The following is a 13,239-nucleotide window of genomic DNA, read 5'->3' on the forward strand; positions in this document are numbered from 1 at the left end:
CAGCCTCCTCGGTGGCCGGGAGGCGGCGGTGCGACCGCGGCTGCTGCCGCTGCTCCTGGTGCTTCTGGGCTTCCTGGGCCACAGCGCAGCGGCGGAGGACGCAGAAGTCAAAGCCGAGGTGAGGACCCCAGTTCTGTCTCTTTGCCGTGGCTTGGGGGACTTCAGAAGGTGGGGAGGGAGCCACGCCCGCAGCCTTAGGCTCGGAGGTAGAGGGTGCGGAGACTAGCCCCCAGTCCCCAGGGGAGGGGGGTGAAGGAAAGGGGCCAGGCACGCTGCCCCTCCCCAGCTCGCTTTCTGCAGAGGCGCACCTCCTTCCAAACCCTGGAGGGTGTAGGACTTGCGCCCACTCTCCACCCCTCCAGCCCTGCCCTGGGCACTGACGCGCCCCAGCCTGCGTCCGGGAGCCGCTCCTGCCTCCCCAAGCCCTTGCTTCCCTCCTTCCCTCCTTCCCCGGAGCCCAGTTCCTCGAGAGCCCTGCGGGCGCGGTGACGCTCTTTGTGGATGGGGAGAGGGCTGCCCTGGGAGAACCACGGGTGGAGAAGGAAGCGCTCCCGCCTAGGTGAGCCCCCGTTCTGGGTGACTCTGAGCCGCGCGCAGCGGGCGGGGATGGGGGGAAGAGGTGCAAACCTCCGAGGCAACAGACTCGGGTCGCAGGGGCACTTTGCCGACTTTTCTGGGCTCTTGCACGGAAGCCGCGCCAAGCACGGCCAGCTGGGGTCCGAGACAGAGACCCAGCCTCCCCGGCGCTTCCTCCCACCAGAGCCCCTACGCCGAGACCCGGTGCGCAGAAGGCGGACTCTGCACATCTTTTCACCGGGAGCCCGCCTTACGTCCCTACGGGGCCCCCTCTCTGGATCAGTCCTGTGGGTTATCAGGTGCGGCCTCTTGACGCAGAGCTGGGTCCAGCCAGCACCCCGGCCCCATGGGGTGGCCCAGCACCGTCTTTCCGAGCAGGGATAGTGAGGACACCAGCTCCGTTGCCCCAGAGCAAAAGAGGGGTTCACTCTTAACCCACTTCTAAAACCCCACTCCCTGCCTCAGACTAGGAGAGGAGTCGGGGCGGGGGCGTGGAGACCCGCCTCTGTGCTCGCGGCGTAGGCTGGGGCCTCCGTGCCCTTGCGCCGGCCTGGAGCCTCCCGCTGCCCGCCGCGGCCTGAGTGCGGTTTCTATTTGCAGCGGGCCGGTGCTCCCTCCCAGCCCCACGCGGCTTCCCCACCTCCCCTCGCTGCCTGGGAGATTTTTCCAATGGTAGCCTGCCCCTCCCCGCCCTACTTTAATAAAAGCTTGGAGGAAGGGCAGGGAATTCCTCCCGGCTCAAGTTACACCTCTCAGCCAGCTCCCCACCTGCTCTGCCCTCCCTCCCTGGCCAGGCCGGGGAGAGATGCAGGGAGCCAGGTCACCGCCTGAGGTGGAGTAGTTGCCCAGCCCACGCCCAGTCCAGCTGCACCCCCTCATTCATGCAGACAGGGACCTCCTGCTGTTGGGGATTCCCTCAGCCTGTGACCCAGGTACTAGTAGGTGAAGAGTGTTTGGGCCCACCTGCTACTCTCCAGAGTGGAGTACCAAAGAATTGCGAGTCACAGACCCACGCTTAAGCAGTTTCTAAATCTTAGGAATGGCATCTCTGCACAGAAAGCAGTTATGGAACAAGCTGGAATTTGGTTGCCATACATTCTGAATTGGCATCCTAAATGGCCAGAAGCCGGGGCACTGGGACCTGTGGTCTGAGGGGCTTCGTTTTCTCTTTCCTTTGCCTCTGCTCCTAGGGAGTACCCATAGCCCAGGGCCTGCACTGGGGCCATGAACCATGGCCCTACTTTGGTGGCATGGTTAGAGTCTGTGAGTGACCTACAGCCTGTCTCCTAGGGAAAATTTGGGTTGGGCTGTTACTGGAAGAGACTCTAGAAGGTTATGGGGACCCTTGGATTTTGGAAGCCAAGGTAATTTAGGGCTAGAGACAGGGTTGTCCCAGCTCCTAGAATAGGCTTTGGGGTACAGGCTATTCCTTGGAGTCCTATCAGGTCTGGGCCCAAAGAGTTGAATGGCTTCAGCAGCCAGCACATTTGCCAGGAGGCTGTGGGACAGCTGTCCCTACGTCCGTCCACACTCTTTATGGGCCAGTCCTAGGACTCCTGGGCCTGGCCTTTACTCTGTGTCCAGAGCTTCTCTCCCTTGGGGATGGGCCCTGGTCCTCACCCCACAATCCCCACGGCTCCAGGCTTCAGGGCAGGTCATGGCTGGGTCCTTCTCAGAGCATCCTGGTAACTGAGCCAAGGCCAGCCCCTCTCCCTCCCAGGGCAGAAACCACAGGAGTTTCACTAGACTTAAGGAATGAGGGAGTCCGGCCCGTGCTGGGAGCCGCAGATACCTAAAACCCCACAGCCTAAACAAGGCTGTCTTCCTGGGGAAGACACCAGCCTAAACAAGGCTGTCTTCTTGGGGAAGACACCACTGAGCTACTCTGCCCTGTCTCACTCCTTCCTTTGAATGTCAGGTCCTAGTCTCCAGCTGTTCTGAGCCAGAGCCCCATTCCCCCACATGAATGAAGGCCTCAGCTAACTGAGGTGCCAGCAGTAGCGCCTGGCCTCTCCAGCCTGAGGGTCCAGTACCCCTTCAGATCTCTGTCCTGCTCTGGCCGGCTACAGCACCAAGCCTGCTTAAGTGCTTTTGGTTTTCACCAGAGAAGCTATGGTCTCTTCCCACTCACCTCCTCCTCTCCAGGCATAACCTCGGGCCCTCAGCCTGCCCCAAGGTGACTTGGCTTATAGAGTTCATAGGTGTGGCGCAATTGCCACTAAAACATGGACACACTCACCTTCCCTGAACAGACTCCCGCATACCTTCCTTGCCCCTACCTGGGTGGGGATCAGCTTGAATTCTGATTCCGACCTTTAGATATGACTGGCGAGCCATAGCCCCAGGCTTCTTGTGCTCCAGTCTCCGCTGGCACTTCCCTGCTGGCCCCTGGGGGATCCACACTTGTGCTCTTAATAATACGCTTTCTTAAATGTGAAGTAGAAACTACAGAGGCCCCATGCCCACCCTTGAGGAAAACGTGAGAGCCTTGTCCTTAGAATCCTACAGAAGCTGCATCTTCTCTCCTCCTACCCATGCCTGTTTTTCAGCCTGTTCTCCTCTTATTCCTAACAAACCACCCCTCCATAATCTATTTCAAAACACTCAGAGAGCTGGGCTGGTTGACACAACCAAGGACCCAGGATCCATGGCCCCTCATGCCCAGGTCCCTGTGTTTGGACTGGCTGAGGTCCCAACTGCCTCCTTGCAAAGAACAGCGCAGTCAGCATGTGCTCCTTGTCTGAACAGCGAATGAGTCCCACCTGCCCATTCTGACCTTTGGACATAAACACCTTCCTCTGCCCCACCCCAAGGAGAGCGAAGAGGAAAGAGCACAGAAACACACCCAGGCCCCACAAAGAAGCCTTCCTATGAACCTCGGCACCCACTCCCCAGGTTCTCTGATGCCAGCTCGGTAGGGCAAAGCTGCCAGGTGCCTGGCTCTGGCCACCCCCATCATGTCCCTTTTGTTGCTGATCCAGATGTTCCCCGCCATCGTCACCTGTGCCCAGCTGGAGTTTGGCTTCTGCCTGAGGCCAGCCATGGTGGTCAGTATGGGGCGCAGATTGGAGTTGGTGCCGTAGATTGGATATTCACGTGCCCCCAGCATTCATATGCTGAAACCTAGTTCCGAGGGTGGTGATTTGAGGAGGCGGAGCCTTCGGAAGGTGATTAGTTGTTGAGCACAGAGCCATCGTGAATGAGATTGGTGCTCTTATAAAAGCTGCCTGAGAAGGCTCCCTTGCCCCTTCCACCATGCAAGGATGCAGTGAGAAGTTGGCAGTTGGCAACCAGGAAGCGGGCCTTCACCAGAATCTGACCGTGCTGGCACCCCGATCCTGGACTTTCAGCCTCCAGAACCATGAGAAAGCAATGTGTGTTGCTATAAGCGACCCAGCTTATGAGGTTTTTGTTATAGCAGCCCAAATGGACAAAGATAGTTGACATCTTCAATACCGTCCCAAGATTTATGTGGCTTACGCAGCCAGCTACTCAGGCAGGGGCCAAGCTCTCTGCCTTAAGCCAGGAGATGTGTTCTCTGAGTCAGCAGAAGCAGAGAGGGATCAGAGGCTCTCTGCTTGTACCCTTCTCTACCGCAGAGGGCCTTGGGGGGACTCCACAGATGAATGTAAGGATCTGGGGCCCAGAAGGAGACCAAACACTCCGGGCCTGCAGCATACAACAGACGCCTTCTGGTCAGACAAGCCACCCTGAGTTAGGGCTCATGTGAGGCCACTCCCCAGAAAGACACTGGTTCCAGGGATGCCTGGGCCCTTTGAGGGAGGGAGCCCAGAGTTTGCAGCCTCAGGCAAGAACATCAGAACTGTGCAAGCCGGGCCTGGATCAGAGAGACAAGAAGCGATGCCTCCCTGGGTCTCAGCAATTAACCGGCCCTTGGATGTGCCCCACATCCCACTGCATCTGATGGCTGAGCTGCCGCAGCCGGGGCACCTGGAGGCCAGGGTCTGGATCAGCTCTCCAGGCTGGCCCTTAGCCCTGGGCGCCAGGCTCTCCTCTCGGGAGTTATTGCCACCCTGGAGAGGTGAGAGCCAGCTGCATGGCCAGCACTTGTGAGCATGGCACCTGGCACATAAGAAGCACTTGCAAAATGGTGACAAAACAGTGACAGGAACAAATGGCATTTGCTGTTGGGCAAGTCATCAAACTCATCTGAGCCTCGGTTTCCCAGTCTATGGAATGAGAATAGTAATAGCGTCTACTGAATGGAGTTATTGGGAAGATTGTGTCAGTGTGTTTACGTGTAAAAACGTGGCCCTCACATGGGCCCAGTAGAATCAGGTGCTATTTTTGAGCACCGTCAAAATATTTGGTTCTGTCCTGAGCGTGGTGTAGAGTTGTTTTGTAGGCATTTTCACATTTAATCCTGGAATTGACTCTAAGTGCAGGTGCTGTCATTACCCCATTGTACAGAAGAGGAAACTGAGACTGTGAGGTGAGAAATTGCACCAAATTCCCCAGCCAGGGAGTAGCAGAGCTGGGATTTGAACCCAGTCAGTCTAGCTTGGAGCCTGAGCTCCCTGCCTCCATGCTGGATTAAAGGCTGCAGGGCAGAAGTGCCACCAAGCAGGAGCCTGCTGGGCCCGAGCCAGGTAGGAAGGAGGTGGCAGAGGTAGAGCTGAGTGAGCCTGGAGCTCTCCCCCAACCTGCCCAGCCACCCGGGCTCTGTCCTATGGACAGTCCTTTCCGGGAGACAACACCTAAGGGGGTTTCCAGGTGCGGCCCCTGACCTGGCCCCCGGCCAACCTGAAACCACTAGCAAACAGGGCTCTTTTCACACCTGCCCACTGGCAGAGGACCCGTTTCTGTGACTTCCTCCAGATTAAAGAGTGCGGGGCAGGCCGGGAGTAAAGAAGTGACAGAGACTTGGATTGTCTTTCCTGCGTCCCTGGCCACACATCCCCCACCCTGCCCACTGTCCCTGCCACCAGAGCCCCTGAATGCACCTGCATCTTTCCCATGGTGAAGGGTGGTTCTTCCAGAGCTGCCTCAATGTGGACCACGTTGCCTCTAGAGGTGGTAAATGACCCACCAAGGACGGGTGGCCTGGCTTGGTGCTCTTTACTTCACTGGCCTTGGGACTGGTCATCATGTCTCTGTGTTCCCACCCCTGTACAGCCATTGGGGAAGGAAAATTTTGACCCTATTCTGCAGAGGAGGGACGGGGGGTCGGAGACGTCTTGTTCCCCTTCCATTCCTCGGAGGCCTGTTCTGCAGACAAACGGTCAGGACCAAGAGGCAGATTTCTGCTCAGCCTGAAGAAGAGCTGACAGTCCTAGCTGCCCAAAGATGGAGTCGGCTACCTTGGTGGCAGTCAGCACCCCATCCCTGCAGGGGTACAGACTGCTTGGATCCCTAGCCCAGCTGTGCTCCATGGCAGTGAGGTAGCTGGATTTGATGGCCTCGTGGTCCCTTCTGGCCTGAGACTGGATGGAGGAGTCCAGGCCTACTTGGGGTCACCTAGCTGGTGGTTGGGCTCCTGGTTTAGATGCCTTGGACAGGGGTGGGCTGGATGGGCCTGGGGTGCGTGTTCTGCCTCTGCAAGGTTTATGACGCTCCCAGGCTCATCATCCCGTCTGGCACCAGCTCTGTGCTGGCATGGCCTTGGCCTGCTCCCAACAGCCCTAGATGGCGATACTTGGCGGGGAGATGGGCACAGCGAGGCCCTCATAGTGCTCTGAAAGGCCCATCACCGGTGGGCCCCCAAGGTGCCCTTTGTGCCTGCCTGGGCAACCCTGCCCAAGTCCTCTCGGGCCGCACGGAGAGCCATGGGTGACAGAAGGAAAGCAGAGCCCAGCAGATTGTCCTTATCGCACAAGGTCTGATAAGGCCCCGGGTGGGAGGAGCTGGCTGGCGGAGCTGGCTGTGGTGACTGCAGCAGCACTTGCCCCCTGCCCCCACGGCTGCTTAATGCTCCGTATTGATCTGGAGGCTCCTTCTCAGACACACCCTCCCTGCAGGCCTGCCTTGGCATTGTCTCAGCACCCTGGGGGGCAGCCCTGCTGATGTGGCCCAGCGCCCAGGCCCAGCCAGGGATGTGGAGGTGGGGAAGATTAGACGCCCTCCCCCAGTGCTATGCTGGGCACTGTGCCTGAGAAAGGCCAGGGCCCAGTGTCCCCAGCCTCAGGCCAAGAGGAGCTGGTGCTGCTTCACAAGCAGCCTGGTCCAGTAGCGCTGCTTATGAGCTCTAGCTTTAGCCAGCTCAGCTGTGCGACCCTGGGTGGGCTACTCGCCCCTCTGAGCCTCACTGTCAGTGTAGTGGGAATGGGGTACTGGTTAGCACTGAAAGGGATGACTGAGTGGAGTGGCTGGCCTGGCCCATGGCAGATTCTTAGCCCTTGGCTGCTGCAGGGTGTGCTGCAGGTAGGAGGGGGCCCTCGCGGGCCCTCTTCAGAACCTTCCCTGCTTCCCACTGGACAGTGACCCGCGTGGAGGAGGTTCTCCCTATTCTGCCACTTACTGACCTCTCCCAGCCTCAGTTTCCCCACCTGAGAGACAAAGCTGCACCTGCTTGGCTCACTCTACCTACGAGACTAGGTAACAGGGGAGGGAAGGAGACACCTTGAGTAAGAGACCACGGTTACAGCCTTCACCAGTAGGAGCAGCAAGGGCTGGAGCAGAGCCCCTCCCCCACTTTGAGACCAAGAGGTCAGTCATGACCTTGGAAATCACTCCCTACTTTTTTTTCCAATGGCAGCAGGGCACCTCAGGAAGCTGGGGCTTAGGGTACAAGTAGCCCCTCCTCACAGCCCCTGCCGTGCACCTGTGTACCCCTGTCCCATTCTGTCTTTTCCCTCCACGCCCTCACCATCCTAACCTCCTGGGCTTGTCACACTTAGCACAGCAGTAAGGCTCTGTTGGCAGGCCGGCTCCGTCAGCTGCTTTGCCTTGTCATCCAGGGGTTTGGCTGCTCTGGGCCAAGATTGTGCTGCTGCTTACCCTACGCCTGCCACCGGTCCTCAGCTTTGGCTTCTCTCTGTGTCTGTGGCCACAGGGCGTTTGTCACCAGGAGGCTGAGGGTTCAGGGCTTGGCTGATACTGAGATGGAAACTCTTAACTTCCCTGAGACTCCAAGGTGCTCATCCGTGTGCAGGAGGGTGCACAGGCACCCCTGGGACCTTCCCATCAGCCCCTGACCTGCCCTCAGAGTTAAATCCCTGCCCCCACCCCCCACCCCTCTGCTGAGCTCTGGAGCTCTACCTTGCAGACAGGCCCAACCCCCTCCCTTGCCCTCCCCAGGGCCCCAGCCTGAGCCTCCCCCATCCCTGCCCTCCTCCTGTCACTCTGCAGACACCGCTAATCAGCCCCTTGGTGGCCTGTGATTGCGTTCCCTGAGATATTTTTACCTTATGCAAATAGGTGATGTAGAGGTGCCCTCATCTGTCAGCGGGCAGCCCCATCTCTCCCCCTACCTCTGGATGAATCACTTTCACTGCTGGAGCTGGCTGAGCATCATGGCCTGGCCTTCTAGATCTCTCCAAGCTTCTTCAGGAAAATCACGTCCATTAAGGGTGGTGGGCTATCCCCCCTTATATGCATTGCACACAGGAGCTTCAGGAATGGGCTCCTGTGCTTGGGAAGAACAGGGAGAGTGCCCATGACACTGCCAATGTCTGATGGGGCTCAGGGAAGGTGGCCTGGGCCAGAGGGGTGAGGGGAGCTGGCAAGGGAGGCATGGCTCTCCCAGCCCCCCAGCTGCCCTGCCCCTCACCCGAGGCTGCGTGGCACTCAGGCCCTGTTGGAGCCTGGAACTTTCAACCCTGTTGGTAGAGGCAAACAGCTGCCACTCCGAGGACAGCCAGACAGTCCCCCAGCCTGTCATTACTGGTACATTTATTGAGCACCAGGGGCCTGGCCAGGTGCCAGCGCTGGGCTGACAGGTGACACTGGTGGCAGACAGATGTGAGCGTGACTCTGGCCAGCTGACACATGGCTGTCAGCCCGGAATAGCCACCATGTCCGGCCACCATCCTGCTTGTGGGCCCTTGGTGTGCAGCTCTCACCTTCCAGGGCCTCTCAGAGAACAGGCCAGCAGATTCCCTTACTCTGAGGACCGTTGAAGACCCACGGTGGGCCATGAAAGATACAGAAAACACACTTTCATGTGGCCAAGGCCCACAGCAGCCCCTGACCTCTGTGCCACCAGCTCCCACACTGGTCATCATGCTCCTGTGGCCTTGGGGAGATGAGGCGGGCAGGGCAGAGTCCCCTTTCTTACCACAGCTCAGCGTGGCTCATTGAGAGTCCCTCCTGTCCTAGTGGGGGAGACAAACAATAAACAGCTAAGTAAATATACGGTGTGTCAGTTAGTGACAAGTACAGGGAAGGAGGAGGAGGGCAGGTACAGCAAGTGGGGGTCTTTTTTACATAGTGTTGTCAGGGAACACTTCTCCGGTAAGACAGAGACCTGGAAAAAATGGGGGCGTGAGCCATGCAGCTGTCCGGGAGAGTACTCGGGCAGCACAAACAGCAAGTGCAAAGGGCCTGAGGCAGAAGAGTGCCTGGCTGGGTGGGTGAGCACTCAGGTGGGATCAAGTAGCGAGGGCCTGGGCGCTCCTGTGAAAACTGGCTTTCCCTCTGAGATGAGAAGTGTGGAGACCAGACCTGACTTACAAAGGCCTTTTGCTCTGGCTCTTGTGTGACAACAGACCGCAGGAGGTGGAAGCAGGGAGGTGGGCGTGGCTCTGGTGTGATGGTGGTGGCGGTGGTCAGCAGTGGTCGGATGCAGGCGGTATGCGTGGGGAGTCAGCCGTGCCGGGACCTGCTGACCAGGTCGTGGTCTCTGTCCTTTGTAGAACTGGCTGCGGCTCTATGGCTACCTGCCCCAGCCCAGCCGCTACATGTCCACCATGCGCTCCGCCCAGATCCTGGCCTCGGCCCTCGCCGAGATGCAGCGCTTCTACGGGATCCCTGTCACCGGCGTGCTCGACGAGGAGACCAAGGCGTGAGTCCCTCTGTGGGCCCTTCCCAGACCCCACCGGCCCCTGCCCGCCTTGTGGCCTGCTCTCATGAGGCCTTGGCATGCGGGGTTTCTAGAAAAAATGACCTAGATAAGAGATGGCAAACACTTTGGTCCTCCATCCCAGCTCCGACTGGTTGGGAGTGGCTGTCTAAAGCCTTGTGTTGAGAAAGCAGCTGAGGCCAAACGCGGGCATGGCTGTAGGGAGCATAGGATTGATTAGTGATGTCTGCCACAGGCATGGGAATTGGAAGATGCAGCACACATGCCCTGGACGGGACAGCCTAGCTAGGCCTTGCTCTGGATCTGACAGAGGGAATGTGACCCAAAGCCACACCCTCGATGAGCAAGGAAAAGAGACCTCAGGAATAACTGTCCCATTCCTGGATGACGCTGGCGAGAAGGGGCTCACGTTTGTGGAAGACTGGCACCCAGTCTTCCGGTACAAGATTATTATACCCATTTTCTTGATGAGGAGAGTGAAGCTCAGTTAATCTTACTCACCTTCCCTACCACACTGATATAAGAGGCAGCTGAAGGTCGCAGGCAGGAGGGTGGGAGAAGGTGGACTGCCTGGAGGAGGCTCTGTGTTCACTCCTCCACGCCTGTGACCCAGGTGGATGAAGCGGCCCCGCTGTGGGGTGCCAGACCAGTTCGGGGTACGTGTGAAAGCCAATCTGCGGCGGCGGAAGCGCTATGCCCTCACTGGCAGGAAGTGGAACAACCCTCACCTGACCTTCAGGTAGGGACACCCCGCTGCCCAGGGTGGCATCCCTCCCAGGACATCTCGCCTGGGCTGAGGCCTCGGGCTTCCCAGTGGGCTTGTCTGGAAGGTTTCCTTTTCCAGCAGCACCCACTAGGGTGCCTCACAGAGGTGGTCTGTCTCCACTCTGCTCCCCCACCCAGGCTGACAAGGGCCGCACACCCTAGGCACACCCTAGTCTCCCTTGGAGAAGGCCAGGCCCCTTGCAGCTGCTTCCACTTTCTCCTCATTCCCTCCCTCCTCTCACCCACCAGCAGCCCCCACTGGCCTCACAGGCCCAGATGGGCTCCTGCCCCGATACAAACATGGCCTCCATGGTGCAGGGCATGGGGCTTCAGGCCCTTGTAGGGTGTGGGAGGGCAGGGGTCCAGAATCCCGGCATCTGTCAGGTGGGCAGGCAGCAAATCACACCCCTCTGAGCCTCTAGCATGCAGTGGTCCCCGAGGGCTTCTCTTCCTGTTCCAGTCTAGCCATGGCCCCACCGGAGCTCCATCTCTCGAGGAGGAGTAGCCTCTTAGACCCCAGGCCTCCAGAGTGAATTCATGGTCCATCCGGCTTTATCGGAGGTCTGTCCAGCACACAGACGCTTAATCTGGTTTACATGGCCCCTAACAGGGCTCCTCATGCTTCACCATGTGCAGACCCAGTGGCACATGTTCTAATGAGTTCATTCATTTAATCCTCACAGGGACTCTGATGAAAGCAGTCCCTTCCCGTTCCCAGTTTACAAATGAAGAAACTCAAATTCAGAGAGACTAACTCACTTTCCCAAGGTCACATAGATAGTGTTAGAACCTGGCCTTGAACTTAGGTCAGCCTGACCCTGGAGCCCAACATTCAGAACCACTAGACCTGTGTTCCCCAAACCTCAGCCATGTGCATCCGTCTTTCTAGGTCTGTCTTTCTACTGCGTATCACCTGTACGTTTATTTACTTATGTTTTCTTACTTAAAATAAGCTTATTTGGCACAATGAAACCTTATCTGGGGATATCTTAATGAACTCCTGGCTTTGACGTGTTTGTTCCCTTTTTCAAATTCACCTCTGAGTGAACTAATGATTGCTGTCGGGCATTGCTACCAATTCAGATCTTATGTGCGTTCCATGGGACCATGAGTCCCGGTCTCCAAACCATTGGGTGCCAGCAGTGGACACTAGCCCCAGGCCCTGGGTTCACTCCCACGTCTCCCCACCCACCTGCAGCATCCAGAACTACACAGAGAAGCTGGGCTGGTACCACTCGCTGGAGGCGGTTCGCAGGGCCTTCCGAGTGTGGGAGCAGGCCACACCCCTGGTCTTCCAGGAGGTACCCTACGAGGACATCCGGCTGCGGCGGCAGAAGGAGGCTGACATCATGGTACTCTTTGCCTCTGGCTTCCATGGCGACAGCTCACCCTTTGATGGCACGGGCGGCTTTCTGGCCCACGCCTATTTCCCTGGCCCTGGTCTGGGCGGGGACACCCATTTCGACGCAGATGAGCCCTGGACCTTCTCCAGCACTGACCTAGATGGTGAGATCAGCTGGCCAGTGCGAGGGCACGGGAGGCAGAGCAGACGCTGCAGGGCTGGGAGGGGGCACTTCCCCTGTGCTGTTCTCCAGAGCGCTGACACTTGGTCTCAGGCCATTGTCCCACCGTCTCCAAGGGGTGGCAGGGAGGGGAAGGGATCATTTCTCAGGTAGGGAGGTTAGAGGCCCAGAAGTCAGAGCAGCTCAGCCTCCTCTAAGAGTGAGGCAAAGGCAGGTTTTCTGGCAGCCTCAGCTCACAGTCTGGGGTGGCCAGGTCCTGGGCCAGGCCTGAGCCGACCGTGCTGCTTGTCCCCGCTGCAGGAAACAACCTCTTCCTGGTAGCAGTGCACGAGCTGGGCCACGCTCTGGGGCTAGAGCACTCGAACAACCCCAGCGCCATCATGGCACCATTCTACCAGTGGATGGACACCGACAACTTCCAGCTGCCCGAGGACGACCTCCGGGGCATCCAGCAGCTGTACGGTGAGTGGGTGGCACAGGTGCGGCCAAGGGACTCTGCATGCCTGCTCTCGACTGCCAGCCCTACGAGGTGTAGGTACCACTGCTGTCCCCATTTTGCAGATGAGGAATCTGAGGCCCAGAGAGGATTAGTGACTTGTCCACATCACTCAGTGAGTAAATGATGGTGCCAGAAATCAAACTCAGGGCTGGCCAGCTGACTCCAGGGCCTGGCCCTCACCCTGGGCTCACACCCAGAGCTCTCGCAGTGGCTCCAGGCTTGGGCTTTCAGAGGACACAGGTGGCCCCAGGGCCCCTCACAGACGTCCCTTTTCTCCTCAGCCCCAGTGATATTCTTATCAGACCAAAGGTGCCTCTGGGTTTCCAGGACCCTATTCCTTCTAGTGTCACTTCTGGCCCAAGCCTGTCCCGGGATCTCTAGTTAGAGTGTTGGTTTACCACTTCCTGGTGGCCTTGAGGCAGGTGACACCAACCCCCACACACCAGGGCTCACCCAAGAAAGCCTCTAGTAGTGAAGTCTCCCAAGGGCTAGTTTGGGTCCCTGAGGGGAAGTGGAGACGAGGGCAGCCTCAGAGGCACAGTGACCGACGCCCAGTGTGGGGCGGTCAAGGAGGGGGCTGTATGTAAAAGGATGGAGGTCTTCCTGAGGGTGATGGGGGAGGGGTCTGCTGCAGACAGACAGGGCATTTCATTTGGGGTACATGTCTCTCCAGGGTGGAGGCCCCCGAATCTCAGGGTTCTGAGTAGGAGAACCTGGAGTCCTGGCTGGGTTCTGGGGCTGCCCCCTCACTTCCTGTTCCCTTCTGGCTCTATAGGCACCCCAGACGGTCAGCCACAGCCTACCCGGCCTCTCCCCACTGTGACAGCCCGGCGGCCAGGCCGGCCAGACCATCGGCCCCCCAGGGCCCCCCAGCCCCCCCCCCCGGGTGGGAAGCC

At 58.6% G+C, this 13,239-nt stretch overlaps 1 protein-coding gene across 1 annotated transcript in view; it reads left to right on the top strand.

The window, feature by feature from the left end:
- MMP15 (matrix metallopeptidase 15) overlaps positions 1-13,239 on the top strand; it is a 21,263-nt gene that overhangs the window by 3,079 nt on the left and 4,945 nt on the right. The window contains exons 2-7 of the mRNA XM_006908853.2: positions 4-118; positions 9,390-9,538; positions 10,170-10,295; positions 11,520-11,827; positions 12,145-12,306; positions 13,119-13,239. The exon at positions 13,119-13,239 is cut by the window's right edge and continues 8 nt beyond it. Coding sequence (XP_006908915.1) covers positions 4-118; positions 9,390-9,538; positions 10,170-10,295; positions 11,520-11,827; positions 12,145-12,306; positions 13,119-13,239 — 981 coding nt within the window. The remainder of the gene's footprint in view (positions 1-3; positions 119-9,389; positions 9,539-10,169; positions 10,296-11,519; positions 11,828-12,144; positions 12,307-13,118) is intronic.

Source organism: Pteropus alecto, unplaced genomic scaffold (assembly GCF_000325575.1).
Source record: "Pteropus alecto unplaced genomic scaffold, ASM32557v1 scaffold123, whole genome shotgun sequence".
NCBI lineage: Eukaryota > Metazoa > Chordata > Mammalia > Chiroptera > Pteropodidae > Pteropus > Pteropus alecto.